The sequence below is a fragment of the Dendronephthya gigantea genome, unplaced genomic scaffold, assembly GCF_004324835.1.
Source record: "Dendronephthya gigantea isolate DGI-Jeju-01 unplaced genomic scaffold, DenGig_1.0 000107F, whole genome shotgun sequence".
Lineage (NCBI taxonomy): Eukaryota > Metazoa > Cnidaria > Anthozoa > Malacalcyonacea > Nephtheidae > Dendronephthya > Dendronephthya gigantea.
The window spans coordinates 623756-650675 of record NW_021163117.1 but is presented as its reverse complement, the minus strand read 5'-3'; the positions used below and the strand labels follow the sequence as shown (position 1 = coordinate 650675).

Below are 26920 nucleotides of genomic sequence, written 5' to 3'. Positions count from 1 at the left end.
CTACCGAGGTTTGGGAAATTGATGAGCTGCTTGACACAATGAAAACGGAAGTTGAAGCACGGGAAGTAAGTGAAGGAGCTCAGTCAAATCTACAAGGTAAAAAATCAGGTGCCCCACTCTACTCCCCTAGAGTACCCTCTGCTGGTGCATTCACTGCTCAAGACCGAAGTGGTAAACAAATTCAATGTGTTTACTGCAAAGAATTTCATTTTTCGGCATCATGTGATCGTGTGACCAACCCAAATGAACGCAAAGATATATTGAGGAGAGACAATCGCTGTTTTGTATGTTTGGGAAAAGGGCATCGAAGTTCCCGGTTTATGTCAAAGAAAAGTTGTCGAAATTGTAACATTCGACATCATCAATCGATATGTGAAGCCTCTAAGCCCCCTAATGATGTACCACCTTCCTTCGGAGTAGATAAATCAAACGCATCCCATGGAAACGAAGAGTCATTTTCCACGAAAGATCCTCAAAACACCAATACCACCACTGTGATAAATGGTAAAGACAAAATGACTCCCCCCGAGAATTCTATTGGGACAGATAAGTCAACTGTTGCAGATAATTCAATGACGACTACAACAGCCAAAACCCGAAATAAAGTCCTACTACAAACAGCAGTTACATATGCGTAAGTAAAGAATGGTTCAAATTCAATACCAGTTTGTTTACTTCTCGACAGTGGTAGCCAGCGTTCTTACATCACCAACTCATTGAAGAAACGACTCGAGCAGGCTCCTATTCGAACCGAGACCCTTAATTTGAATACCTTTGGCAATGATCACTTTAAAAAACGACGATGTGATGTAGTCTAGTTAGTACTGAAAGGAAACAGTGGTCGCTGAAAAATAAACGCACTTTGTTTCCCAAGTCTTTGCTTACCTTTGACAAGCACAATCGATCTTAGTTTATATCCCCACCTACAAGATTTACAGCTTTCAGATTCCAATATCATCGAAGACGTCAGAACAATAGCAATATTAATTAATATACTCATTGGTGCGGATTATTACTTAATTGATATTCTTACGGGTGAAATGATACGTGGTGAAAGTGGTCCTGTAGCTATCAATAGTGAATTTGGGTGGGTCGTTACTGGACCGACTGGTAACATAGAATCATGTTCTGAGGTATCTGAAGCACATTTGCTGACCGAGGAGAAAGAAATGTTCTACAACAACCTCATCACGGAGTACAACGTGAAGATAAAGAGACTACGAAATTGAGAGTCGTATTCGATGGTTCAGCAAGATCGTCCAAAGATGACGTGTCTTTGAACAATTGTCTTGAAAAGGGGCCGAATTTAGTCCCACATCTGTTCGATACCGTAGTAAATTTTCGTGGCTATCCTATCGGACTTATCGTAGATATTGAGAAGGCCTTTCATCAAATTGCAATTGTTCCTGATGATCGAAAGATATTGAAGTTTCTTTGGTTCGAGGATGTCAATCAAGATTCCCCAACTGTCAAGGAATATGAGTTTCGACGCCTGCCATTTGGTTTAACCTCAAGCCCTCCTATCCTGTCCAGCATTATAGCTCATCATCTTTCAAAATATAAGGAAATCGAGCCAGAAATTGTCGCCTTGCTATTTGAGTCCCTGTATGTGGATGATTTTGCTGGAGGGGCTTATGATGACGACGAAGCACTGGCTATCTATCGAAAGTCTCCAGATCTAATGAGTAAGGGTGGTTTCAAACTTCGAAAATTGCATTCGAACTCTGAATACATTCAAAATTGCATCTCAGTACAAGAAAATGCTATCGAAGGCTCGAAGGACGAAATGCCTAAATCAAAGTTAAAGCACAGCAGTTGCAATACAAAGAATGACACTGAAGAAAGCCTTGTCCAAGATTCGTTATCATGCCAAACATCACAAAATCCCCTGGCGTCTAAGCAGAATTGCCTAAACATTCTTGGGACAAGTTGGAATGAGTACAGCCATGAATTTTGTTACGATCTCAGCGAATTAATTGAATACTCTAATTCCCTTACCCGCTGTGCTCAAACTTTCAGCCAAGGTCTTCGACCCTATCGGTCTTTTCGCTCCGTTTACAGTAATTATGGAGATATTATTTCAAACCCTCTGTTCTGGTAGCATAGATTGGGATGACGAGTTAGACGGCAAAACATTAGCAAGCTGGAGTCTCTTGTAAACGATCAAAGCCCTGAGTGATATACGTGTGCCACGCTGTTACTTCCACCATACAGAGGAATTGTCTCGAATCCATAAGATTCACGGTTTCAGTGATGCTTCAGATCTTGCGTTCGCTGCTGTCGTGTACCTTCGCACAGAGTATAGTAATGGAGATGTTGAATTGTCCTTGATCACGTCCAAGACAAGAGTCGCACCTATTAAAAGACAAACTATACCGAGTCTCGAGTTGTTAGGAGCAAATATACTAGCCCGATTGGTCGACAGGATTATCAAAGCACTCACGTCAATCAAGTTAATAACCCATGTTGTCTTATGGACGGACTCGTTCATCACTTTATGTTGGATTCGAAACTATAAGGTATGGAAGACTTATGTTCAGAACCGAGTAAACGAGATAAGAGAGCTAACAAGCAACTACGACACCCGTGTCACATATTCTCAGCGGCTGTAACCCAAGATTTCTCAATTGAGAAGTGCAGGTCTAACCCAGGCCAAATGATCATCTAAATCATTCAATATAATATTAAGCGACCAATCAGAATACTTGATATAAAACAGTTTAATCTTTGATTTGGTTGTATTTTATTAGTATTCAAGAAAATTTCGCACTTCACTTCGGCGCAATTTTTTACAATTATGCGAAAGGCGTGCGTAAAAACTGTTGTGTTGGGAAGAAATGGAAAATCGTCAATAACTACACCGTTAACTGTTGATGTAGAAACAACAGCTTCAAATAAGCATTCGACAAGCCTCCACGCAGATTTGCATAGTGACGAATCGTGCGATTTGCAAATCGATCATAACGCTCAAACGCCTCATGAATTACCAGTCGTTGACGATTTAGAAAATGAAGAATCGGCCACACAAAGAAGAAATGTTAGTAATTATCTCAACTGGGAAAAAATTCGGCCTCAATTGCTGAAAGCAAAGTTCGAAGATGCGATTTTACCGAGTGGTGTCATGTGTGGTGTTTGCTCTCAAAATGAAGCCAATATTCGCTGTAAATATTGTGGTCCACGGCAGTTTTTTTGCGAGAACTGTGCTATTGAACAACACGAAAGTCGAAATAAGTTTCACGTGATGGATAAATGGATGGTATTGTCTATTATTAATGTTGATTAAAAAAACTTTAAAAATATGATAATATTTGCTAGCTTTTAAAAGCTCTCCTCCGTGGCTTAATTTCTATAAGGAGAAGCCAATTTAATGGCATAAACGTACGTCAAAGATGTCGTTTCATTCTATAATTTCTATTCTATTTAATAACTATTTGCAACCTACATGTTACATATTTTCAAGATTTTAAAGATGTTGGTCTTTTGCAATACTGTAATATGCTATTTTCACACATTCAGTAAGACTTAAAAAGTTAAAATTCAAATGTGTTCAGGCAAATTAAACCTGCTTTAACCTACAAAACCTACATTCTTTATTTCTTAGGAAACTAAGTTCATCCCACTGTTTCCAGACAATTCTGTAATTGAGTGGGCCCACAATTGTGGGACACAAATTGTCAAGTTGTTTACACTTATTGATGCATTTGGTAAGGAATTTGTTCAGTATTCTTTGTTTGCATTAAAGCTACTAAATCTACAAGGTCAAACTTTCCAACAACTTAAGTATCAAGTTGCATAGGAATTAAAGCTTACCTAATTAAGCAGAGGTTTTATTTCTCCAAACTTTTAAACAGATTAGCCATCCATAAATACACAAACAAAAGCTGCATGCTAAAATTTCAACAAAAGTTAGACTATGATTAAGCTTTTATAACCAGAAACCCCATGCCATGATCATTAATTAACCCTCAGATATAATGCAGTTGCATGGATTAACTAAACAAGTGTGTAATTTCATTTTTTCTGCTGTAGAACAATATTGTTTAACAACCTTGTCTATTGTATGTTGGAACAATAGATATTATTTGGACTGTGAGAATTAACTGCAATAATTTTAATTTAATTATTGATTGCTATTGAATATTGCTACTACTTTCTATGATTGTTAGGTAATCAACACTTGAAGCGAGTGGCTTTTTGCAGTTGTGAAAGCCATGCTGTGACACTACTCCGGTTGCATTTCTGGCCTGGCTCTCCAGAAAGGCCTACTATTGGCTTTCATTTTAGAATTATGGATTTAGCTGAAAAGTTGTTTCTACATAATCAGGTTCCTTTGAAGGATTTTTCTGAGATAATCATGGAATTACTTCCATCACTGCAACCTGTTCATGTAAGTATTCAAAACCCTAAAATATAATATACAGAATTACTTTTCAATCATTCAGTTGCATGTATTCCACCCTTATTTTTCTAATTAGTTTAGAGCCAAAATATCAATTTTGGAAGGAAAAAAATTTAGACTGAAAAACTATTTTCTACATTTCAGGTTAAATCCTTTTACCGCACTTTAAATTCTGGATCTTTTGAGGAATACAGGTATGTACACTTTATTAAGTCATGCCTATTGATATATACCCTCTCTTTTACTGGCACACCCCAGTTATATTATACTTTATATTATACATTTTGCAATTAGTATGATTAGTACAATTATTATAATAGTATAAAAGATATAGGTACCGGTATTTTTTTTTTTTTCAAGATATTTTAAATACAAATTAAAATATCTGGATTCCTATATCCCAGGGCTATATAACGGTGTCATTTGTCCTATATGCCCAACGGTAAGAAATAATTACTTTGTTACAGTATTTATATTTTTTATTTATTTAATCAAGGTTTGCCATTATTTTGCCATGAAGGGCTTTACAACAGCTTATCTCCAAATATGTTATAGTAACTGTCATGCATGTAGTAGTTATAGGTTAAGAGAAGAAACTCTTAAAAATAGATGAGAACCAGCTTATCTCAACTTACATTAATTAGTGAAAAACACTGATATAATTTACTTGTAATTTACATTAATTAGTGTTTCATTTAGAGATTTAGATACCTAGGTTGCATTGCATGGGATACCAATAGTAATGCACTGTATATATGTTCACCCAGTGTGGTACTCTTTCATTTCATCAATGAATATATGTTTAAGGTCAATTCTATGTATATACCTATAGGAAAGTGGAACCTTAATTGAATGTGTTGATGCATGTTTTGGTCTGCCAAGAAGGAAAGGGAAAGGTGATATAAGCATTTCTTCACGCCACAAGACATTGTTGTTCAGCGATCAAGATGATGTTGATAACTTTGTTGATAATTATGAACACACAAAAGAGAAATCACAAACACAGGTAATTGTTTAAAAAGACGTTTGATTTGTTGCAAGCAATTTGTTAATGTGATTTGCAAAAAACTGTTTTAATATTATTTGTTTTTAAGGACTGTCACAGATTTCATGCTGGTGAAGTAATTTCAGCAATTAGAAGTAAAGGCAAAAATAAACTTTTTGATGAAAAAGGAGTGTTTGGCAGGGTTTGTCGGCATGACTTTCCAAAAAGCTTACTCAGCATCAAACATGGTGAAAGGTACATTCTTTTATCACTTACTATTTCACTGGTTAGCTATATTGTGAATACCCTGTTTTTATCATGCTAGACCAAATTCCATAAATAGTTTTAGAATTCTTATTAATCACATTTGATCACTATTTATATTCAGTTGTGTCAAGAATAGTAATTAGCATTAACATCTATAAGGTTTTTTTTACAGTAATCATCAACCACTTTCTATGTACCAACTATTTAAATGCACAAAAACATTTTGTGCGAATTCACCTTGTAAGTAAATTTCGCATCATTTTAGAATTTCCTATGCTGTATATGAGCTAGAAAAACTAAAGGCTGGCATTTCTGCAGAATCACTCAATTATGTTCTGATGTACGACATTGCCTGTGTTTTATCAAACCACCTGCAGGTTCTGTGTATAATTGCATTTTATTATTTTTATTTGGTATTTTCAAAAATCAGCATGATTCAAGAATTAATGATAATAATGTTCTAAATACAAGCATGCAATTTTTTTATGAAGGGCTCCGGCCAGCAGTCTTTGCTGTCGAATACAACTCTTGCAATACCAATATTTCATTGTTATGGGCATAAAGCCTCTTGCCAGGTAATTGTTTAAAAGAATTACATTTATGCGAAATGGACTGCATCTTTAGGACTTTAGAACAATTCCTTTAAGGCAGATTTCAAAGTTGTATGGCAACCGACCGTTCAAGTCCACATTCAATTTAGGTCAAATATAGTCCACGAAGAAAGGCGAATGTTGGTTTAACCGATGGAGAAGGCGTTGAGCGTTTTTGGTCATTTCTTAGACAGTTTTCCTCAATAACCAAAGAAATGTCTGTTGATAAAAGAAGTGATGTGCTAACTGACGCTACTATCCATTATGGTGAACATCTTGTTGCAAAATTTGGTAATATAATAGAAATTCAGTAAATCATTACCACTATTCGCTGTTCTTAGTGTGGATTCTCTAGGGTGCGGCCCAAGTTTATCTTTTTTTCATTACAGTCACACAACACAAAGAACCTCAAATTTTTTATTGCTAGTATGATCTTTTTTAAATTATAGGTCCTTCTCTAAAGTCGAAGCTCGTTAGGGCGCAGTCTTTGCTGATCACTGTTGACCAAGAATTGAGCAATTTAATCGCGAATTTGCCAGGTACGTTTTTCACAAGCGACTCGAATTCAAGTGCTTAAAATAATGACATTTTCTAGCAAACGCCTACCGGTACATATGACATGGTTACGTTCGTGTTTCTTATTATGATAGATGAGTGTAATGAGGCTAAAATTCGGAGCTGGATCAAGGAACAATTTGAAGAAATTGCACCAGTTATGGAAGGTAAATAGGTAAAACGTGCGGTGATATGCTGATGGATTTAACTAAGTGTACTTCCCACTTTTATAGTATACCTTTTTTAAATGGGATGTGTGGTTTTTTGTATATGAGTGAAAAGCGGACTAGTTTTCCTTTTGAAGCTCTGAAAAATTATTGCTAATAACCAGAATTCCGTTTCGATAGAGATACAAGCTGTTTGGGGAAATTGAGATCTGTGTTTTTTACAAATATCAACAATAGCCTACTAAAATAAAGTCTAATATTTTATCGCCTAGACCTTGAATACCAGTGGGATGAATCTTATGTGGATTTACTTCTTTCAGCAAAAAAGTTGCGGTAACAAAATATTTTATGCAGAGAATAACAATTTCGGAATATGGCACTGCATATAACTTAGTTCACACTTATAAATGCTTATTCTGGTATGACTGCTTTTCCTATGGCATTGCTAGACATTTCACTTGTGACAGGATCTTCGCGGTGTGCAAATGTATTTTGTTCTTGATATTTGGATTTTGTACTTTTTTCAGAAACGAAATGAGTTTTTCAAGAGAGGAAGAGCCGGAAAGGATTCCCAACATTGAGAGAAGGATAAGTAGGTGGGACATGCGGCTATACAGTGATAATTAAACAGACTGCTGTCTGTTCAATTATTAGTTGTTATTACATCTGCTGTTGTTATTGCAGGTATTCGTATTGCAGCTGTACTCTTCCGTCTGGCTATTGTTATTAGTTGATTCCTAGTTGGTTTTTTAGGAATGAAAAAGCGTTATATTCCCTGGAGAAACGTCATGGTGTTCGAACAAGATGGAAGAAAAAAGAAAAAGCATATCAAAATGCGTATACAAGACTTATTGCCAAGAAACAGCAAAAGTTACTTCATACCCTTCATAGGATGGCGTCGGAGAGAATGTTTTTATTAGAACTTAAAGCAAAATATGCTGGTATAGAAATATTTCTTTTATGCTCTTTTACTTATCACATATATCAAACAATTTGCGTGCGTTTCGCCGTTAAAACGAGAAATTCCATGCCCAACAATTTACATCACGAAAGGAAAAACTAAAAAAACGTTTTAAAGATTTCTGTGGTTTTTGCATTTCAGCACGTTCCATAGCTGAACGTTTTGATTTACGCGTGGTTTTCGCATTTAAACCAGAAATCGGATTCTAAACTACTTACATCAAGAAAGGAAATCTTAGAAATACTTTTCAATATTATAAATTTTGAAATATTTGTTGCCATTTCTGTCAACGAACAGAAGGGAACGCGTTGATGGAAAAAAGAAAGGAGGTGGATAAGGCGGAAATACCATGCTTAAAATAAAAGGATTACGAAAGTATCTGGAAGCTATGATCCTGCCTTCCGACACCTTAACAAAATGTATCCATTCACTAGCAAAAATAGCGATCAAGTCCGAAGCGATATAATAGGCCATATTCTGTCGGTCAAAAAGTCGCTTAAAAACAAGTTTTGTTCCCCCCTCACGGGGAATACTTTTTGACAAGCAAAATCTGTAGATTATTATGTGTAAAATTCAAATTCACTTGTTGTAATTTTCACAAACCTGCAGTTTTTTAGTACAACACCGCCAAAGTTTCACGAAATCAACACATTTCGCAATTGTTCGCCGCCATTTTTCATTAAACTTTCGTTAATGTTTAAATGAAGTTTGTCACATTCCGCTGAAAAAAATCCCTGGTACAACGGCTCAGAATGTCAACATGGCGCAGGTTTTAAGGGCGATACTGTACAATTTTAGTTACTTTTCATCAATTTATGGCTGGTTTCGTCAATTTATACGTTTTTAAAGTTTTTGGATTAAAGATAGATGTATGCCTAATCGTTTACTTACTGGTGGACTGGAGAATATTTTGAAACTTCCTTTCAATGATTACATACTTAGTAACTCGTCATCATCACTGACATCATCATTGTCATCAAAGAGATCGCAATCATCTTCTGATGTGCTTCCATCCTCATCCACTTCTACCGTATTGCTACAGCTTTCACAAGAACACAAGTCACTGCATTTCAGTTGAGCTTTAAAGCAAGAACATCTTTGGCTTGTACATCCTTTCTTACATGTGCACTTCACAATTTCAAGGAGGGAATCTGGTGCGGCAGGAAGTGTCATCCACAAGATCTTATATTCGCCATCTAATATCCACCCATTCCCATCAGGAGATGGAATATTCATATGAGATGACAGAGACTGATTCCACACAGCTGTTTGATAATTAGCTCTCTCAATGTGTTTCAAGAGACAATCAGAATTTGGTGGTAACACATCATCTGAATATTTCCCTGATTTGAAGAGGTTATATCTGCATTCATCAGTATTAACAGCAATCTTATCGCCATACATCAAACACACAAACCGGTGGAGTTGGCTGACTATGAGGTCAGATGGTGGAAACATGTTGCCCAGCATGCCAAAAGTTTCTGTAAATTCTGGATTTTCAGATAACGTTTTCCAAACTTTAACTTTTCCCTTTCCATGAAATGAGCTTGTGGAATCACAGCCTATACAGTTATTTAAATATTTTAAATCTGTTAAACATTAATTGCTTGAAATTCACTTCGTTTTTTAAAAAAGCATGCTGTCAACAATGTTGCACAATACCTGAAAATGCATGAAAACCTAGCAGACATTTGCATGTGTCTTCACCAAGTTTTTCGCAAATTGTGTTTATATGAATACAGCGAAATTTATTTCCTGAGCCCGTCATCATGTAAATATCCTTCTCAATCACATGTTGCATGGCAGTGCAAAGAACGAGAACGTCAGTGTCAGGACTTCTGATTATTACTGTGTCATACGTGCTTGCGGCATGCTTGGCATGCAACAATAGGCGAGTATCTGCCTCCTCATGGTTGCTATCAAGTGGTGGAAACGAGGCTGTTCTAACAGGGTCATCTCCATTTCGACCGGGACGGTATATGTAACATTTATCCTTAGATGTTGCGTACAGAACAGAGACAGAAGCAAGCTTGGATGACTTATATGATTTCCAATGTTTGATGAAGAATTCGAGCAACGCTTCTTTGTTTTCTCCAGAGCTCAGAAATTTTTTCCACTGCTTAGGAATGTTCTGCTCTTGGCTATATATGTGTACTCGTTGAACTCCTTCTGTAGCGCGTCTTACTCGCTCAGTGTTCTTGATACTTAGAGCAAGATACCTGTCAGCGACAAAATCTAGTCTTAATGCACGACAATCGTGAGCTAATTTTATGAGGAAACGGAAAACTGAATCCGCAAAATCCCCAAATGTTTTCCAGTTTCCTTTCAAGCACTGCACAACAGCCATGGCGTCTACAATGAGTGCGTTATCATGAGGGATGTCTGTTTGATCCACATGTGGGTTTTCGCCTTCTCGTTCCAGTATCTCCGCCAATTTTGATTTTGCTGTCTTTAAAAAACTACCACTTACGGAGGCAAGTGACAAGGGATATGCACCAAGGCAATAAGACAAGATATTTTGCATATCAACGTCCCGGCTTTTTGCAACAAGTAAAAGCTTTGCAAACAAGTTTCTACTCATTTTGAGTCCAGTTTCTTTTCCGCCACTGTTTTTTATCCCTGTTTTAGTTTTCTGGATAGAGGGAAGCTTGTTCTTCTTAATTGTTTGGAAAATATCTGGCGTTTCAATAGCGAGATTGTTTTTAACAAAATCTTGAAATTGATCTTCTCCACTCTGTTCTGCTCCAAGTAAACTTTTGGCAACATTGTCATCAATGACAAATCCACTTGCTAACGATACTAAGCTCTCCTGCTCTGCATCAAACGGTTGTAACATATTTGAAACGGTGGTTATCACACTTTCTACCGACTTCTCGTAGCGATCGCATTTAGTGGGATCGAGGTCTTTACGTTTTCTAAAAGAAACAGTTGAATTCGCAACCATTTAAGTACTAAAAATATTCGTTTATTCGCGAATATTGTTTGGTCATACCTTGGTTTGTACTCCATTCCTGCTAAGCTCTTGCATTGGCTGGTTATTGCTGCTCTCTGTGATTGTGAAAGAAGCCATCGATGCACTGCACCACGATTCAATGTGAAACCAATCAAGCCTCCCTTAGTTTTTGCATCACGGTTTACTGTCTGCTCTATAGTTTGATCGCATGCAACTGCGGCGAAGCCATGATGACTTTGACGCTGAATGGCAAAATTTTTTGACATTTCAAGTCGAATTCCTGAAAATTCAGATGAACGGTATTAATTGTATGCATAGTTACATTTACACATACCTTGCCTGAATGCGGGAAGCGACAAGCAATCAACAGAAAATATGTGAGTGGACAAGAAAGTATTAAGTGGTTTTATTGTATATGTTTACATACTAGTTCTACATAAATGTTCCGCATAAAAAAGCTTGATGTACACTATATACCTGGATGTTTTTCATGCAAAGACGTCATTTCCAACCAGTAAGCTGTTCCATATCTTGCATAATTAGTCTTATTACACACAAAAAACCAAGGAAGCATTTGTCTGAATGTAGATAAATGGAGCTCCCAATCGATCTTTCGCGTTGCACGGACGAACATCAGCAATATACCTACAGTAAAAAGTTTTATTTACTTTGGTGCAAACGAAGCAAAGAGAATGAAAGAGGCCCTTAAGATATTGACCAAAGGTCGTTTCTTGTGCAGTTCGTTGTTTAATTTATGGAGCAACTCGAGTGTTCAGGGAACGTACAAATACGCTACGTTTTCATATGGTACGGCTGAAGTAAAAAACAGCTTTAGCCAAAGAATCATGAGTATGTTAACTCTAGCCTGCTGATCACAATCTTATAAACTTTGATTCTAAACGGAATGGCGAGTTGTATTAATGCTCCAGTTCGTCATCGCGGTAATTTTAACTTGCAACTTTGTATTATTAAGAGTTTCACATATACCTGTCATTTTAAGATAAATGCTCCAAAATGCAAACGTCTTTGATTTTTGCGAAGTTTCTGCCACAAATGAATCGTATTTATCACATATCGTCTCAAACTCCTGACTCAAAAGCTCCTCTTTGTATCGTTGCGTCGGAAAGCCGTCTGCCATGACTCCTACACATGTCCGAATTTTTCCTGTTCTGTGATATCCAAGCTATCCAGAAAGGCATCAAATCGAAGACGCTGTAATGCTTCATGCATGATTTTGTGGCAAAACACCGACCTATTGTAGTGTTTACCAGATAGCACGCCTTTAATTGATCCCTCATTCACTATCCCCGATTCGATCAGTATATCCTGCATATAGAAGAATTTTGCATGCGTCGTTATATATATATATTTTGGTATTGTAAATTTTCCAAAGTAGTTTTTAACATGCATTACCTTCAGCCCTGCATCTTCAAACAGCTTCGATATTGCCGACAGAAAGGACATAATTGTATGAAACTCTCCTAATCGCACGACCAGTTTGTTGTAAAACATCTCGTTTTTCCACCTCACTTGTTGCACCTTCGCGTATACAGCTTCGTCAAATACCATTACGATATGATCTAGTTGCAAGGCATTTGCAATGTCAACACCACTTTCGAGGATTGCGTTTATAGTTGAGTATTCAGTGGGCGAATTGTCAATGACAGGGAGATAACCGATTTCTTGATTCGTTTGGTATTTCTGTTTCATTAAGCATCGTATTGAATCCAGTCCATCCGGGAAAGGGACTTTCTTGGGAGTGATGAAACATTTTTACAAGTACGTATGCTAGATCCGATTTAAGTGAAATATTTGTTTTCTCATTTTCACCGTAATCTCTGATGTCATCAGGAATGTTAAATGCAGCAGTCTTTTTCACTCCAATGCTGTAAGGTTTTAGAGTAACGTCAGGCATCTTTAGCGATCGTTGGGTTTTCTTTATCACTGTTGTCTCTATATTGTCGTCGTCGTTGTTTTCTGAGGTAACCTGTTGGATAATGATGCCATTCGTGACGTGGGTTTGTTTTTTAGCTTCTTCCCCAAAATCGATATTGTCATAAACAACATTAACATGACGCTCTGCAACAAAGCCTTTAGGAATAATATTTGATCTATTCAACGACAGCTGTGCTAATGCGGTGTCATATGCCATGGTTGATGAGAGGGATACACAATGACCAAAGCCGTTTAAGAGAGTTACTAAGTTGGAACAACCCGATATTTGTCTTACAGCCATGGCTAAAGCTAGTGATTTTGGTGTTTGTGCTCTACCACCACTGGAAATGTATAACAGATCCTGACAAAGGGAAAACAACTTGAAAGAGCGATCGCCCTCTAAGGTTACATACTCTGCTACTTCAGGATCATCAGAAAACCCGACTACCCAAGCAAAAAAATTGAATATAACTGGAGGAACTAACTTTTTCACATTAGTAAAGTTGATATCAGCTGCAACTGGTGGCCACGTATTGTACCAATCTTGTGCTGCGGATTCACGAAAGGTTTCTCTTAGAGATAATGCAGCGAAATACATTTCTTTCAACGACGATCTTTCATTAGTACGGACTGCTGTTCGTTCGGTTTTATGATTATCTAGTATTTCCTCTTCACTATCCGATGACTGTTCTTGCGACACAAATGTCTCTGCAATCCTTCCTCTATCTAAACATGCTGCGAACACAATGTCACTCCGACGTCGCGCTTTGGGACTATGGAACACAAGCTGGGGAAAAGTATTTTTCAATCTTCTTTTCAAGCGAAACGTTTTGTAGCTTGATGCGTCTAAATTTTCAACCCGTGCGACGGTTTTATCGAACTCGTCTTTCACTCTCGTCATATCATAAATCTCTTGACCTTTGATAATTTTTGTCATGATAAACTCCTCGCTGAAGATGTTAAACGAACGTTCGAATAGTTTATTGTCAGTTTGTCCGTCTCTCTCGCTTTTTTCATGGTTTGCCACACATCTGGTATATTTTTTGTAACAATGAGTGTGATACTTTACTTCGAGTGCAATACAATCCTTTCCTTCGATGTGTAGCAGGATATGTTGGTCCGCTTTCTTCTTCGCAGCTTCCCTCAATTTCCCCCCATCAATTGTTTCAGAAGAGATAAGCTTGTCCAATTTGCGTTTTTTACTAATCTGTTGAAGAATAGAAATAATCTATTAATTAAGTGCCAATCTTACAAAATTTCGTAAATTAAAATAGAAGCTGATACTGTAACATTTAAAATTTCTTACTGAATCAGTGATGTACAAACTTTCTCTGCCACATATAATACAAGTAGGTGGTAGCACATGAGCATTTCTGGGTTTCACGCGCACAGTTTCATCAGTGGACGATCTAAGAAACTTTGCAGGCACCTGTGTCTCATCATTGGTGGAAAGCAAGATCTCGTCTACATTAGACTTTCTTTCAATTTCATCTATCTTTTCACATCGCCGTTTTGCGTGTGCGACTAAAGTTTTGTTGGTAAATTTTGAATAGCATTCCCTGTGGTAATAAAGGTTTTCAGGACCTGTTGCTGTATCCCCGTCGGCTACCACGCCGAATGATTTTTCCGCCACTTGTCTTTGCTCACCATCGAGCGATACCCATTTTTCCCGAAAAAGTAAAAACTTTTTAAAAGAAACTTCGGTAAAAGCAGTGAGAGGGCCACAATGCCCGTCAAAATGAATCAAACAGCGCGATTTAATTGTTTGTTCTGTCATAAACAATATACGTAGTGTATAATTAAAGATGTTCAAAACATTCAACAGAGTTTTTGCAGATATTTAAAAAAAAAAAAAAAAAATTATATTCCCGCGAAAAGGCGCGCGAATTTATTACATATAATCAGCGGAAAGTTTAAGAACGTTATGTTAGACAAAACAATAATGAGTAAAAGAGGATCATTTCGTAAATATTACATGAAGTTTTCTCAGATAAAATGGCGGCGAACGATTGCGAAATGTGTTGATTTCGTGAAACTTTGGCGGTGTTGTACTAAAAAACTGCAGGTTTGTAAAAATTACAACAAGTGAATTTGAATTTTACACATAATAATCTACAGATTTTGCTTGTCAAAAAGTATTCCCCGTGAGGGGGGAACAAAACTAAACGAAAATCCAGTCGAGAATACGGCCTATAAACAGCCCCTCCAAAGTATTCAATAGGAAGTTCATGCAAACTTTTCACACCATTTGGAAAAGTAATAGAAAGTAAACGAATACTAGACGATGCATCTCTTGTCAAGAACACTGCATTGCGAGTCGTTTTTGTACCAGATAAAGACCACCAAAGAATATCAGGTAGATTCACCTCTCCGGTTGAACGAACCAGCCACCTGTTGCCACATTCTATTTCCCACAATTGATAATCTGATCTAGAATCCAACAATAACATAACAGCACACCCATCAGAACTTATTGCAACAGAAGGGTCAGTAAACCTACATAACGGCGTTTCTTGATAACACAGTTTTTCGTTACGAATTTTTAAAATAGAAAGTTTCCGATCGCCGTCAATGGCAAGAACTCCATTTTTAAATGCAAGGACACGTTCGAAATTTACAATAGATTCTTCATGTTGACTTCGTAAGATATTTTCATTCCTAGGTTCATAACGATATTTAACAACCAGACCTTCACAGACCAACCAAAGATACAACTCTGACCACCAACATGCTAATGCTCGTTGTTTCAGTGCAACAATTTGCAATGTTTCCCCACTCTCGACACTTCTTATTGAAAGAAGGTAATTTTGAAAACAGCACGCCACATACAAAGTGTCTGGAGAGAGTGCACAGCAATCTATTTTGGCATTGTCAACAAAAGTAGCATCAGGCCATTGGAGAAGAGATTTGAAGGATAAAACACTGAATACTTTGGGAAATCCTAAAGACAAAAGAAAACTCGTCCCATCTAATTTCGAAATGTAAGTGACAAGAGTATCACAAGGCAAAAATCCAATCTCAAACACGTCAACGATCTTTTGATTTATGAAATCGTACACTACCAAAGCTAAATCATTTTTCAAATCATTTGTAAATGCTACACACTTTCTGTTTTTCCACACAAAAACTTTTGAACAGTATTTATTGGAAATTATAACTTTCTCACCAGATGGCAAACAGATGCAATTCATTTTCATTTTAACATTCGAGTCGGAAAACAAATAAGGAGGGGAAAACATTTGAAAGGAATCATTACTACACAAATTCTGGTCAACACGAATATTCGTGTTATCAATCTTTTCCAAAGTTTCAGATTTCAAGACGTTCATGTAATCTAAGACTGGGGAACCAAATCTTTCCTCACCCCTTATCCAAAGTAGAATGTACGAGTTACAATTACTAAACAAACAATAAGATCGCTCATCATACACATTCTCAACTTCAATCAATATATTCTTGCTTTTTACATCCCACACTTTGATTGACATTTTCTCTAATGTGACAAGTTTCATTCCACATGAAGAAAATGAACAGAAACTGATATCATCGGGGCCATGCGTGATGAAGGGGACCTCTTTCTTTTCTTTAATATTGATGCAGAACCGGATTGAATCGTATAAACAATAGGAAGAGGCTGGAGAAAAGGCAGAGAATTGGCAACGAGGTCTTATAATAGTAATTTGTGCCTCAAAGATAGTTGTAAGATCTGGTATTTTAAGCATTCGAACTTTTCGCTCATGCGGATGTATGCAAGCAAACATCGTATTGTCCGGTGACACAATAAATTCAAATTTAAGTGAACTGTCTGGAACCACAGCTTCGGGGACAATGCTTAAATTAGAATTGCTTTCAGTTCTCATATATTCTATCCAAAACTCATTTGTCGCACACAAGATGTCCCTAGCTACACTTTTGGAATTGAAGGCACCTTGTGAAAAATCAAAGTGTCCATTAGCGAGTGCTTGCAAATATGCGTAACAACTATCTTTTTCACAAGTCTCAACTATTCCACGCAGAGAGCGAACTTCTACCATTTCGGAGAAAAAAAGGTGTTGCATGATGCCCCAATGAATATCTTTCGAAAGTTTAGAACAGTACGTGCCAAGAATTAGCCTGAAAAAATAACTGTGCAGGCGATCAAAAAATTTTAGTCTCAAAAAATTTATACCAACATGCACCAACCAATGAAATTCCTCTACCTCGCCTGTACCGACCAAATATTTCACGCCATTTTCTAAAGCGTACATTTTCTCGGGTGAAATCTGGAATTCTAAAACTGACTTCAAAGCATCAATCTCGCAGAATTGTTGCTTACAAGCACGCCAGAGACGTCTATTGCCGTCTTCAACATCTGCAACGAACGCATGTTCCTCATAACCGTTCAATGTCAGCCAATCCCATAATGACTTATGATAAACAGTCAGACACTCATCGTAAACTGGAAGAATCTCTGACATTAGGTCAAGAAACTCTTTACGAATTACAAATTCGTCTTTAGAGAGACCCATGCATGTGAAGAGAACTTTTATTGGGAGGGGCTCCTTTGAAACGGCAACGACATTGATGAAACTCTTCAAGAGACATGAGGTGTCTTGCTTGAAACGTTGGAAGCCTATTTTCAAACGTTTGAACTGTTTTTCGTAATATCCCGAAATACCGTTGGAGATGTAATCACTTAGGTCGGGTTCAATTCCCACGCCCTTTTCTTTCAATTCACTGACTAAGTAATAAGCGAACAAAAACGATCCCTCACACTTTGACGTAACTAACCTTATTCTGTAATAATGAAGATTAGGTAAACTATGACGAACAAAAAGCTCTATGTCGTGGTTGTGATCTTTGTCATCAGGACGGATTTCCCACGGGTGAAGATGTTCAAGGATCTTTCGTACTTGAAGCTCTGGTCGACTTGAAATGAATATCTTAATCCAATCTGGCAGTTCACAAAATCTCTCAGATATCAACTCCAATAATTCGCTTTTCTCGTCAGTTTTGCTCTCGTCCAAAGCATCAACGATGATCAACATTGGGTCGTGTCTGTCAAGGGCATGGAGGGGGTCGTTCAAAAGAACACGAAATGCGTCTGACAGCGAGTCACGAGAATGTTCACGACGAAGAATTTCAGTTAATTTATCACGAAATCCTTCAGCATTATCACACATTTGACTGGCAAGAGACTGGAGGATTCTCTGAGGATTGCTAGAATCAGAATTGCGAAAGTCACAGAAATGGTGAGCTGCGAGTTGACCACGTTGTCTAAAAAGCTCGCAAAGCTTTGCAGACAAAACACTTTTTCCAACGCCAGGACCTGCAGTTAGGATCAAGACACTGGATTCTTCACTCTCAAACCAGCTTGAAAGTTTATCAAACAACCACTTTCTAGTGCCATCTTGAAATTTTCTACAAAGGTCACGAATCTTTCCAGTAAAGTCAAATTTAGCCAGTTGCTCGACATGCGAGAGATGAACATTTTCAACTGTCTTTCTTAGCTTCACTACTTCACTTTCAACATCGTTTAATTTTGACATAAAATCATCCTCTTTTTCTTTCCACTCTTTTAATCTTTCAATATAACTTTCTTCTTCAGGGCTAAGAGGAGCCACCTTTAATTCATCGATATCATTTTGAGAAATTCCCAAGTTGACTAACGGAACAGAAATTTCTTTCCACAATGTTTCAAACGTTACGTCGTTCAAACCAGCAGTCGGAATATGACTATAGACTTCATTTCTAAACATTTTGACTCTTAAAATATTTGCAGATATAGAAGTATCGCTGATTGGAGGCATCACATTCCATCCGGTTGCTGGTGCGGACAATCCACAAATATTTCGGAGCAGGACAGTCAACAGGGTAATGTCAAAGTTTTTTGAATCTGGTGTACCAGATGTTGGAAAGAGTAGATACCATTGCGAGGCTTTAATTACACCGTATCGTATTCTCTGCAAGGTCGCTCTGTTTGCATTCAAAACGGAAGCTAAGGTGGAAGGTGGATGCACCGCATGCAAAGCATTTCTCAAAGCATTGTTAGCTTTATCTACCAACAAATGGCATACCCTGGAATAATTAGCTTTAGCTTTCAATGGATCCATTGTTGTGTTTAAATAGTAACTTCGCAATCCCCTATAAAATAATCCAGAAAAACAAACTGTCAGGATGACAATTCTTATATATAACGCTGTTGTACAAAGGTTGTTGTATGGTTTATAGGCGTTTTGACGTGATATAAACGCGTTAAAAGACTTTTCAAATGGATTACCGTTTCGTGAAAATATGGAAGACTTGGTCTACCTCATTTTCGCTAATCTACTTTAGAATTTTGGAGTCCTAATGGGCAATGACTTTCAACAACCAAACGAATTATGATGAAAATTAACAATAAATCAACAACTTGTTTTTATTTTTTTATAATATTCAGAAGATGCTACAGATATCATTCTCGAGAACCCAGTGATTTTTCGTCTAGTTAGCTGTAATAGTTTATTGCATGGACTACGGGCATGTAAGTTATAATGAGTTCAGAATTCTGTTGCACAGTGGTCTATATATTTGCAATACTTTTTACGCCGGTATATATATACAGTAACTTAATCAGTTCGGGAGTTTCAGGATTGGTGTCTTCGTTATTTTGTTATATCTTAAATTGTTTAACATTAAGAGCAGATTTGCGTAATAATGGCGTATAGTTGGCTGGCATTGTGATGTTGAAATTACAGTAGCAAAATAGTGTAAACCTTTGTTGTGCATTAACGGTGGTCATTGATGACGATAATATTTTTTGATTGGTCATCGTAAACGCTAATTAATTTTTGTGTTTTATTTAAACTTTCTTCAATAAAATAACATTTGTTTGTGTTGTTCTCAACTGTGAGTTAGAGTGAATCCGTAAAAATACAGTGCATTGTCGTTTTTCTTACCCATTAAGAAATAAAACTGCAAAACAGAATATAGTATCGATATAAAAAACAAGATCTATTGAAATAATTTTATAGGAAGTTTGCTTCAAAGCATTTTGGATTACCGTAGTCAAACTCCTAAGCTCTTTGTAGCTTTTTGTATTTTCGAGGAATTCATTTTATATTTCGAATCGAATAACATTTAGGTTGGCAAGGCATCTATAAATGAGTATGAACTCTATTGTTTATGTTCAGAAGCTTTATATTGAAGACTGGCACTTGTACGGCACACCGGAGTTAACGCCAGAACAAGCGTCTTGTTTTCTTTGACAAATGCTGTTTTTGAAATCAATTATATCGTCCTGACATCAATATTATCAGTGTCAATCGTAAACCTACACACATTGAAAACCGGGTTGAAAAAACTGGCTGAACCAGGGGGGAAACGAACTTCTTTCTTTGGATCGTAATTCTCGTAAGTCCGTGTGGTCGTGAATTGTGTGGTAGGTGGTGGTTGTGTTGTGTGGTAAGTGCATGGTCGTTGTGAAGTGCGTGGTAGGTGGTGGTTGTGAGTTGTGTGGTAGGTGGTGGTTGTGAATTGTGTGGTAAGTGGTCGTTGTGAAGTGCGTTGTAGGTGGTGGTTGTGAAGTGTGTGGTAGGTGGTGGTTGTGAATTGTGTGGTAGTTGGTGGTTGTGAAGTGCGTGGTAGGTGGTGGTTGTAAATTAATGGTAGGTAGTGGTTGTGAAGTATGTGGTAGGTGGTGGTTGTGGAGTGTGTGGTCAGTGGTGGTTGTAAATTAATGGTAGGTAGTGCTTGTGAAGTATGTGGTAGGTGGTGGTTGTGAAGTGTGTTGCCGGTGGTGGTTGTGAATTGAGTGGTAGGTAGTGGTTGTGAAGTGTGTGGTAGGTGGTGGTTGTTTAATGTGAGTGGTAGGTGGTGGTTGTGAAGTGTGTGGTAGGTGGTGGTTGTGAAGTGTGTGGTAGGTGGTGGTTGTTTAATGTGTGTGGTAGGTGGTGGTTGTGTTGTGTTTAGTAAACAAAACGCTTGCTCGCGGATCTCGTCCCATACGAAAACAACATTTTCCGTGGTTCCAATGGTTCCACGACGTCCCTAGGTTACCGCAAACACTTTGCTAGATAATGTATGGATCCCATGATATTTCTTACTTCTGGACCATCATTGGGTTTGCCCATATTCCTAATTTAATTTTGGATAGTCCAAGCATTCCAACTGATGTATGTGATTACCTACCTATGTAGGGAACTGACGTGACGTTTGTTTGAGTGTTCCGAATTTGTTCTGGCAACACTCGAATCAACAATAATCTTTTTTGTTTTATAATAATGTAATAAACTGTACAAAAAAATTACACTTATGTCTCCCAAATACTCTCAGCTCACTAGAATTCTCAATAGTAATACCACAGAGCATACAGAGGTTTGACTGCCATTAATTTTACGTACCCCTGGCTTAGCCAGTGCGCTCAAGAGAGGCCTTCTCCCCCCGGGAAAGCATGCATATGGCGGCGGCTTGAACACGTAAACAGCCGAGACAGAACTATCTGGAGAAATCGTATTTTTGACAAAAACGTTGCTCAATTTTTTTCTCATGAACCAGATTTTGTTAGTTCTTATCCTTTAGAAGAGTATAGAAGTGGGAGCAATCTGTTTAAATAAAGTGAAAATGTGGAATATATGGCTATTTATAATGTTCGGGGGGATAGGGCCTATCTTTAGCGCACTGGCTAACAACATGGCCGCTAGGAACGCATAATTAATGCAAGGTCAAACCTCTGTATGCTCTGTGGTAATACGTTGTCAACACGTTTTTTTTGTCAGGCGATTCGCCTGATCTTAAGGAGGTCACCCAAGAGCAGGTGACAACCACTGATCTATATGTAGTTCCTATCACTCTCCCCTCTAAAATTAAATGTTATTTACATTTTATGGTAACCAAACAAAAACTTGAACTGAAAACCTAAAACTAGCTTGGGTTTAGAATTACCGTCCATGTTCTATGAAAAGTTCTCTTGCATAACAGTTTCTCGAATTCGATCAGTTGCTTTAGTTGCTGCCGGTCTCTTAAGGCGGATTTCCACTTACAGCGAAATCGTTCGCTGGCGAAATATTTGCATATTTTCTTTTGAATTGAGAACACTCAAGTCGCACTAATCTATACCTATGTCTTTCGCTAGCGAACGATTTCGCTGTAAGTGGAAATCCGCCTTTACTCCGTCGTAGCGTTACCTCTTTCGGTTCACTTTCCTCTGGATCTGGTTGCGTCTTTTCATTTCGTCTAATTTCTAACGAACAGATCAAAGACAAAAGCCTTTGTATGACATGTTCCTTTGACAAGATCTCCACACCCCTAACGACTTCGTCCTTTCCTTGTATGAGCGCTGTCACTTTTCCCTTTCTCCATTCGCCTCGATTCTTTCCGTCACCTACAACTAGAACTATTTCACCAATCTCCTGACAATCAGCTCCCTTTCTGTTGTCGCGATGATGCTCCATTAGGCTGTGTAAATACTCTGACGGCCACCTTTACCATTAGATTTCCGTTAGATTCTCGTTTCTCCTTTTCTTCTAAAGCCCGTACTAAACTCGCTCTCTTCTTGTTAAATGGCATATATTCTGCTTTTAAATCTCTATTCCATTGCCTTATTGCCCTCACTGAATCACTCCCCGTCTCTATTTTCAACTCCTGTAACTCTGATACCATATCATTTAGTTTATTTTGAATATCTTGTGTTCTCTTACACACCTGTTTTATTTCGTCGAAATTCTCAGTTTCTACGAGTTCTTGAACGTCTTCCAGGTAGAATTTAAGCTTCTCGATCTCCTTACGGATTTTTTTCTCTCGCTCTTTTTCCTCGATCGAAATTTTCCCGGGTTTATCCGCACTGCTCTCTTCTTGTGCTTCGTCCATTATATTGAATCTTCAACTGTGTCTAAATTTCACGATTTTCTCACCCGCAATAACTCGCTGTTTTATTCTGGTCACGGCACCAAAATGTTTCGAATTTGTTCCGGCAACACTCGAATCAACAATAATCTTTTATGTTTTATAATAATGTGATAAACTGTACAAAAAAATTACACTTATGTCTCCCAAATACTCTCAGCTCACTAGAATTCTCAATAGTAGAGACCTTTAGCTTGACGTTTACGGCAAACGCCAAACCGCTAGCAAAGTTTGTGTTTTAACCTCGCTATCTTTAAGTGTGCGGCAATTTCGCTAAATTGGCAAACGTTCTACATAAAACTTGTGATGTTGAGCAGTAATGTCAGAAAGCAATTGGCTATTTCTGATGTATTTAGAAAAGCAGCAAATTCAACTTTGCCGTATGTGTTTCTCGTTCGCCGTATAAAATTTAATGCTTGAACGATTGCATACACCATCAGCCGTTCAAGCATTAAAATTTATATGGGAACGTGAAACACATACGGTAAAGCTGAATTTGCTGCTTTTCTAAATACATCAGAAATAGCCTATTGCTTTCTTACATTACTGCTCAACATCACAAGTTTTATGTAGAACGTTTGCCAATTTAGCGAAATTAAAGATACCGAGGTTAAAACACAAACTTTGTTAGCGGTTTGGCGTTTGCCGTAAACGTCAAGCTAAAGGTCTCTCGTAATACGTTGTCAACACGTTTTTTTTTGTCAGGCGATTCGCCTGATCTTAAGGAGGTCACCCGCGAGCAAGTGACAACCACTGATCTATATGTAGTTCCTATCATGAGCAGGATTTTGACATTGTTGAGTTTCACTTTTCTTCCTCTACAACGTTTTAACAGCAGCTTCAACTGAACATCGTGGTCTTTCACTGCTCTGAACTTTCGCAATCGATTACGAATTGAAATATCATCAGTAGCCGTCTTAATCCGTTCTAAATCTTCGATAACTTGATAAAAAAATTATTCTCCGGCTCGAAAAGCTTTTGTGGTATTTAAAGAACGCAGCAAAAATATAATAAATACTGACATTGTTTAAACAGTTAGAGTATTTACGCGGTTTGGGCCGTCTAGTCTACATTCCTAGAGACTTGTAAGTTTAATATTGCCAAGGGTACGGTGTGATATTCGAGTGTAAACGAATGTTAAATAAGGCATTTTCCATTCGTATGATCGTATGAATGTTACTAATGGTAAGGTCATTTAGCGTGCATGCGTGAGACCGTGCTCAGCAAGAGACAATCCAATTAAACATCGTAGCATGACACAATTGACGATACGAAAACTCTTACACCATTGGTACAATTTCCATTTTACCATTGGCATATACGTTCATTTTCGTATTCACAACACGAAAATATAGACTACCAATGATAAAATAACTTTGTCTTTTGGTATACTTGCTACAATATTGGATACGTGCGGGTGATTTTAGCAACGATGCTTAGAAAGAATTTTAATTTCTTTGTTGTTGTTTCGTTGCTTCGCTAAATTTCGGGCGAAACTTTGCAAAAACCTTTTTCGCACTGACTTTCCCTTTAAATTGATTCATGCAATCTCGTAGCAATGTTGCCTGAAGACACTTGCAGATAAATTGCGGTATGTTGCTCAAAATTGGGAAAGCCGTCGCGTATATTGTTGGATTAATTGTTTCACCCTATCTCTCGTCACGCCTGTTAAACTTAAAGCGTTCGTAGGTTTCATTTGTCTCAACAATAATTAAGAGTCTCTTCAAATTTCTTTACAGCTGTAGCGAAAGCGTCTTTATCATTCCTAACCGTAAAATGCATCTTTCAAACAATTCCCATCGCTTGATTCGCATATTGGTTAATTAATAACAAAAATGCGTCTTCACTTCTTGAATTGCTCTTCGCATTCATCTAATCGAGAAACTACAGACCATAGCATAAGTCTCCCATCCTCGAGGAAATACGAGGAAAAGTATTTCTAGAATATGAAATTTTCGCTTTGCCTTTGGCTTTTGCCTTCGACTTCAAGCATGCATGTCTTGATCTGTATCACTATCAGACATTGCTTATATAGTGCGATGGAATGTCTTCCCGAGTAAAACTAAAACAACGCTGTTCACAATCCTACATCTGAAACCATGTTCAGTGGATTTAACATAATTACATAATTTCTTTGTTGTTGTTTCGTTGCTTCAACAAATTTCCGGCGAAACTTTGCAAAAACCTCCTTCGCACTGACTTTCCTTTTATATATTTCCAATAGATTCAATCTCATAGCAATGTTGCTTGAAGATACTTGCAGAAACTGCAGCTTTTTATTGTTCGATTGTTTCACCGTCACGCCTGTTAAACTAAAAGCGTTCGTAGGTTTCATTTGTTTCACCGATAACAGTCTCTTCAAATTTTTTTATAACTTTAGCTAAATCCTCTTTACCATTCCTAACCGTAGAATGCATTCCTGAAACATTCCCTGCGGTTTGGGTAATTACTGTAAAAAATAATGCGGTAAATAATGCGGCAGTATAGCATAAATCTCCCATCCTCCACGCAATTTTTTCCAGCTAGTCGCCAAATTACCGACTTTCTTAAATTCTTAAGCCTATGCAGAATTATCCGCACAGCCATAGTATTTCTAGAATATGAAATTTTCGCTTTTCCTTCGACTATCACGATCAGACATTGCTTAGTTCGACTGAATGTCTTACCGAGTAAAACTAAAACAACGCTGTTCACAATCCTACACATCGCAAATCCATTTGGTGGGTTTAACATAATTACATTTCAAAATATAAGCTTTCTTATGTGAACTTCACAGCGTCTAAATTAAGAGTGACTAAACATTACGTCTGAATCTGGCTAAAAACTTAACAAAAAGCTCGCCTTCCATGCACGATAGTTATCGCAACAGCTAGCAATCTAGTGTTTATTCAATATATTTGACAAACCAAAGCCTGTCTGTAATCGTAACCCTGAATCTGACAAGAAGAATCTTCTACAATTTGATTTGCTCGTGTATGGAGAAACAGCCAACATTACATGACAGACTGTTAATGTTACACAAAATGACTCAGACATAACTGTGCATCTTGTTGATGTGTGTGTTTTACCTGAACACTGACATCATGCTTTCAGGCAGCATTTATACCCATGGCCATGGGTAAGCTAGTAAATTGTGTTTCCTATTCATAGTTTGAAATATTCAGTCTCGGTAGATATTTTCGGTATTATCTTGAATTGATAATCAATTATTGATAAATATTTAAAGGGTGTTGGTACGAGAATGTTGTAAAATTTATTATAAATAAATGATTTAATACAGACTATAAAAACAATCAAATTAAAATAATATACCTTTTTACTCCAAGTACAACAGATCTGATATCAGAAATCTATTAAGATATCATTTTACCAGAAGAAATATGACGAACTAATTCGTTTGTTTTTTGACCGCATCATTCATAAATAACAATTATCAAATCAGTTAGTTTACTGTCTGTTTGATAAATTCAAATATTCCTTGCCGTGCAGTTGAAATTCCTCAGTTTTCCTGACATAAATTTTTAACTTTCACTGCACGGGGTGAGTTAAGACTGGTTTCCACTTACGCGTTTTTTATACCCACGGACTTCTAAGTTTATTATTGCGAAGCGTACGCCGACGGTACGGTGTCATATTAGTATATTCGAGTGTAAAGGAATGTTAAATAAGGTAATTTCCATTCGTACGAATGTTACCAAAGGTAAGGTCATTTAGGGTGCATGCGTGAGACCGCGCTCAGTAGGAGAAAATCCAATTAAAAATCGCAGCATGACACAATTGACGATACGAAAACTCTTACAACATTAGTACAATTTCTCTTTTACCAATGGTATACGTTCATGTTCGTATTCACAACACGAAAATATAAACTGCCAATGATAAAATAGCTTTGCCTATTGCAGTATTTGTATACTTGCTACAATATTGGACATGCGTGGGTGATTTAGCAACGATGTTTATATATATTAGCATGCATTTTAATTTCTTTGTTGTTGTTTCGTTGCTTCGCCAAATTTCCGGCGAAACTTTGCAAAAACCTCTTTCGCACTGACTTTCCTTTTATATATTTCCAATAGATTCAATCTCATAGCAATGTTGCTTGAAGATACTGGCAGAAACTGCAGCTTTATATTGTTCGATTGTTTCACCGTCACGCCTGTTAAACTAAAAGCGTTCGTAGGTTTCATTTGTTTCAACGATAAGAGTCTCTTCAAATTTCTTTATAACTTTAGCTAAATCGTCTTTAC

General features: G+C 37.4%; 3 protein-coding genes across 4 annotated transcripts; 1 reads left to right on the top strand and 2 right to left on the bottom strand.

Moving 5' to 3' along the window:
• Positions 1-2590: 2590 nt before the first annotated feature.
• On the top strand, positions 2591-7944 carry LOC114534840. 2 transcript variants are annotated; one of them, XM_028556314.1, is made up of 15 exons: positions 2591-3256; positions 3602-3704; positions 4167-4387; positions 4544-4593; positions 4760-4841; positions 5232-5405; positions 5494-5639; positions 5917-6028; positions 6143-6226; positions 6352-6532; positions 6691-6780; positions 6892-6963; positions 7236-7296; positions 7491-7555; positions 7717-7944. In XM_028556314.1, exons 1-15 carry the CDS (start codon positions 2798-2800, stop codon positions 7881-7883), a joined length of 2067 nt encoding a protein of 688 aa, XP_028412115.1. In that variant the 5' UTR covers positions 2591-2797; the 3' UTR covers positions 7884-7944. The 2 variants fall into 2 exon arrangements, with proteins under 2 accessions (XP_028412115.1, XP_028412116.1); XM_028556315.1 differs by lacking the exons at positions 7491-7555; positions 7717-7944 and having other exon boundaries at positions 6892-6971.
• A 910-nt stretch (positions 7945-8854) lies between these two features.
• On the bottom strand, positions 8855-12017 carry LOC114534836. Its single transcript, XM_028556307.1, has 5 exons — positions 11865-12017; positions 11355-11522; positions 10917-11157; positions 9587-10839; positions 8855-9486 (listed from the first exon to the last, which is right to left on the bottom strand). The coding sequence occupies exons 1-5, from the start codon at positions 12013-12015 to the stop codon at positions 8855-8857; spliced, it is 2445 nt and encodes an 814-aa protein (XP_028412108.1). The 5' UTR covers positions 12016-12017.
• A 2846-nt stretch (positions 12018-14863) lies between these two features.
• LOC114534835 lies at positions 14864-18922 on the bottom strand. Its single transcript, XM_028556306.1, has one exon. It carries the CDS (start codon positions 18902-18904, stop codon positions 14864-14866), a length of 4041 nt encoding a protein of 1346 aa, XP_028412107.1. The 5' UTR covers positions 18905-18922.
• Between the last annotated feature and the right edge of the window lie 7998 nt (positions 18923-26920).

Coding starts and splice junctions, on each gene's coding strand:
- LOC114534840 (XM_028556314.1), top strand. CDS start 2,798: ATGCGAAAGGCGTGCGTAAAAACTGTTGTGTTGGGAAGAAATGGAAAA. Junction 4,842..5,231: donor TTTGTCCTATATGCCCAACG/GTAAGAAATAAT, acceptor ATATACCTATAG/GAAAGTGGAACCTTAATTGA. Junction 5,640..5,916: donor AGCATCAAACATGGTGAAAG/GTACATTCTTTT, acceptor GCATCATTTTAG/AATTTCCTATGCTGTATATG.
- LOC114534836 (XM_028556307.1), bottom strand. CDS start 12,015: ATGGCAGACGGCTTTCCGACGCAACGATACAAAGAGGAGCTTTTGAGT. Junction 10,840..10,916: donor GGAATGGAGTACAAACCAAG/GTATGACCAAAC, acceptor TGTTTCTTTTAG/AAAACGTAAAGACCTCGATC. Junction 9,487..9,586: donor AGGTTTTCATGCATTTTCAG/GTATTGTGCAAC, acceptor ATAACTGTATAG/GCTGTGATTCCACAAGCTCA.
- LOC114534835 (XM_028556306.1), bottom strand. CDS start 18,904: ATGGATCCATTGAAAGCTAAAGCTAATTATTCCAGGGTATGCCATTTG.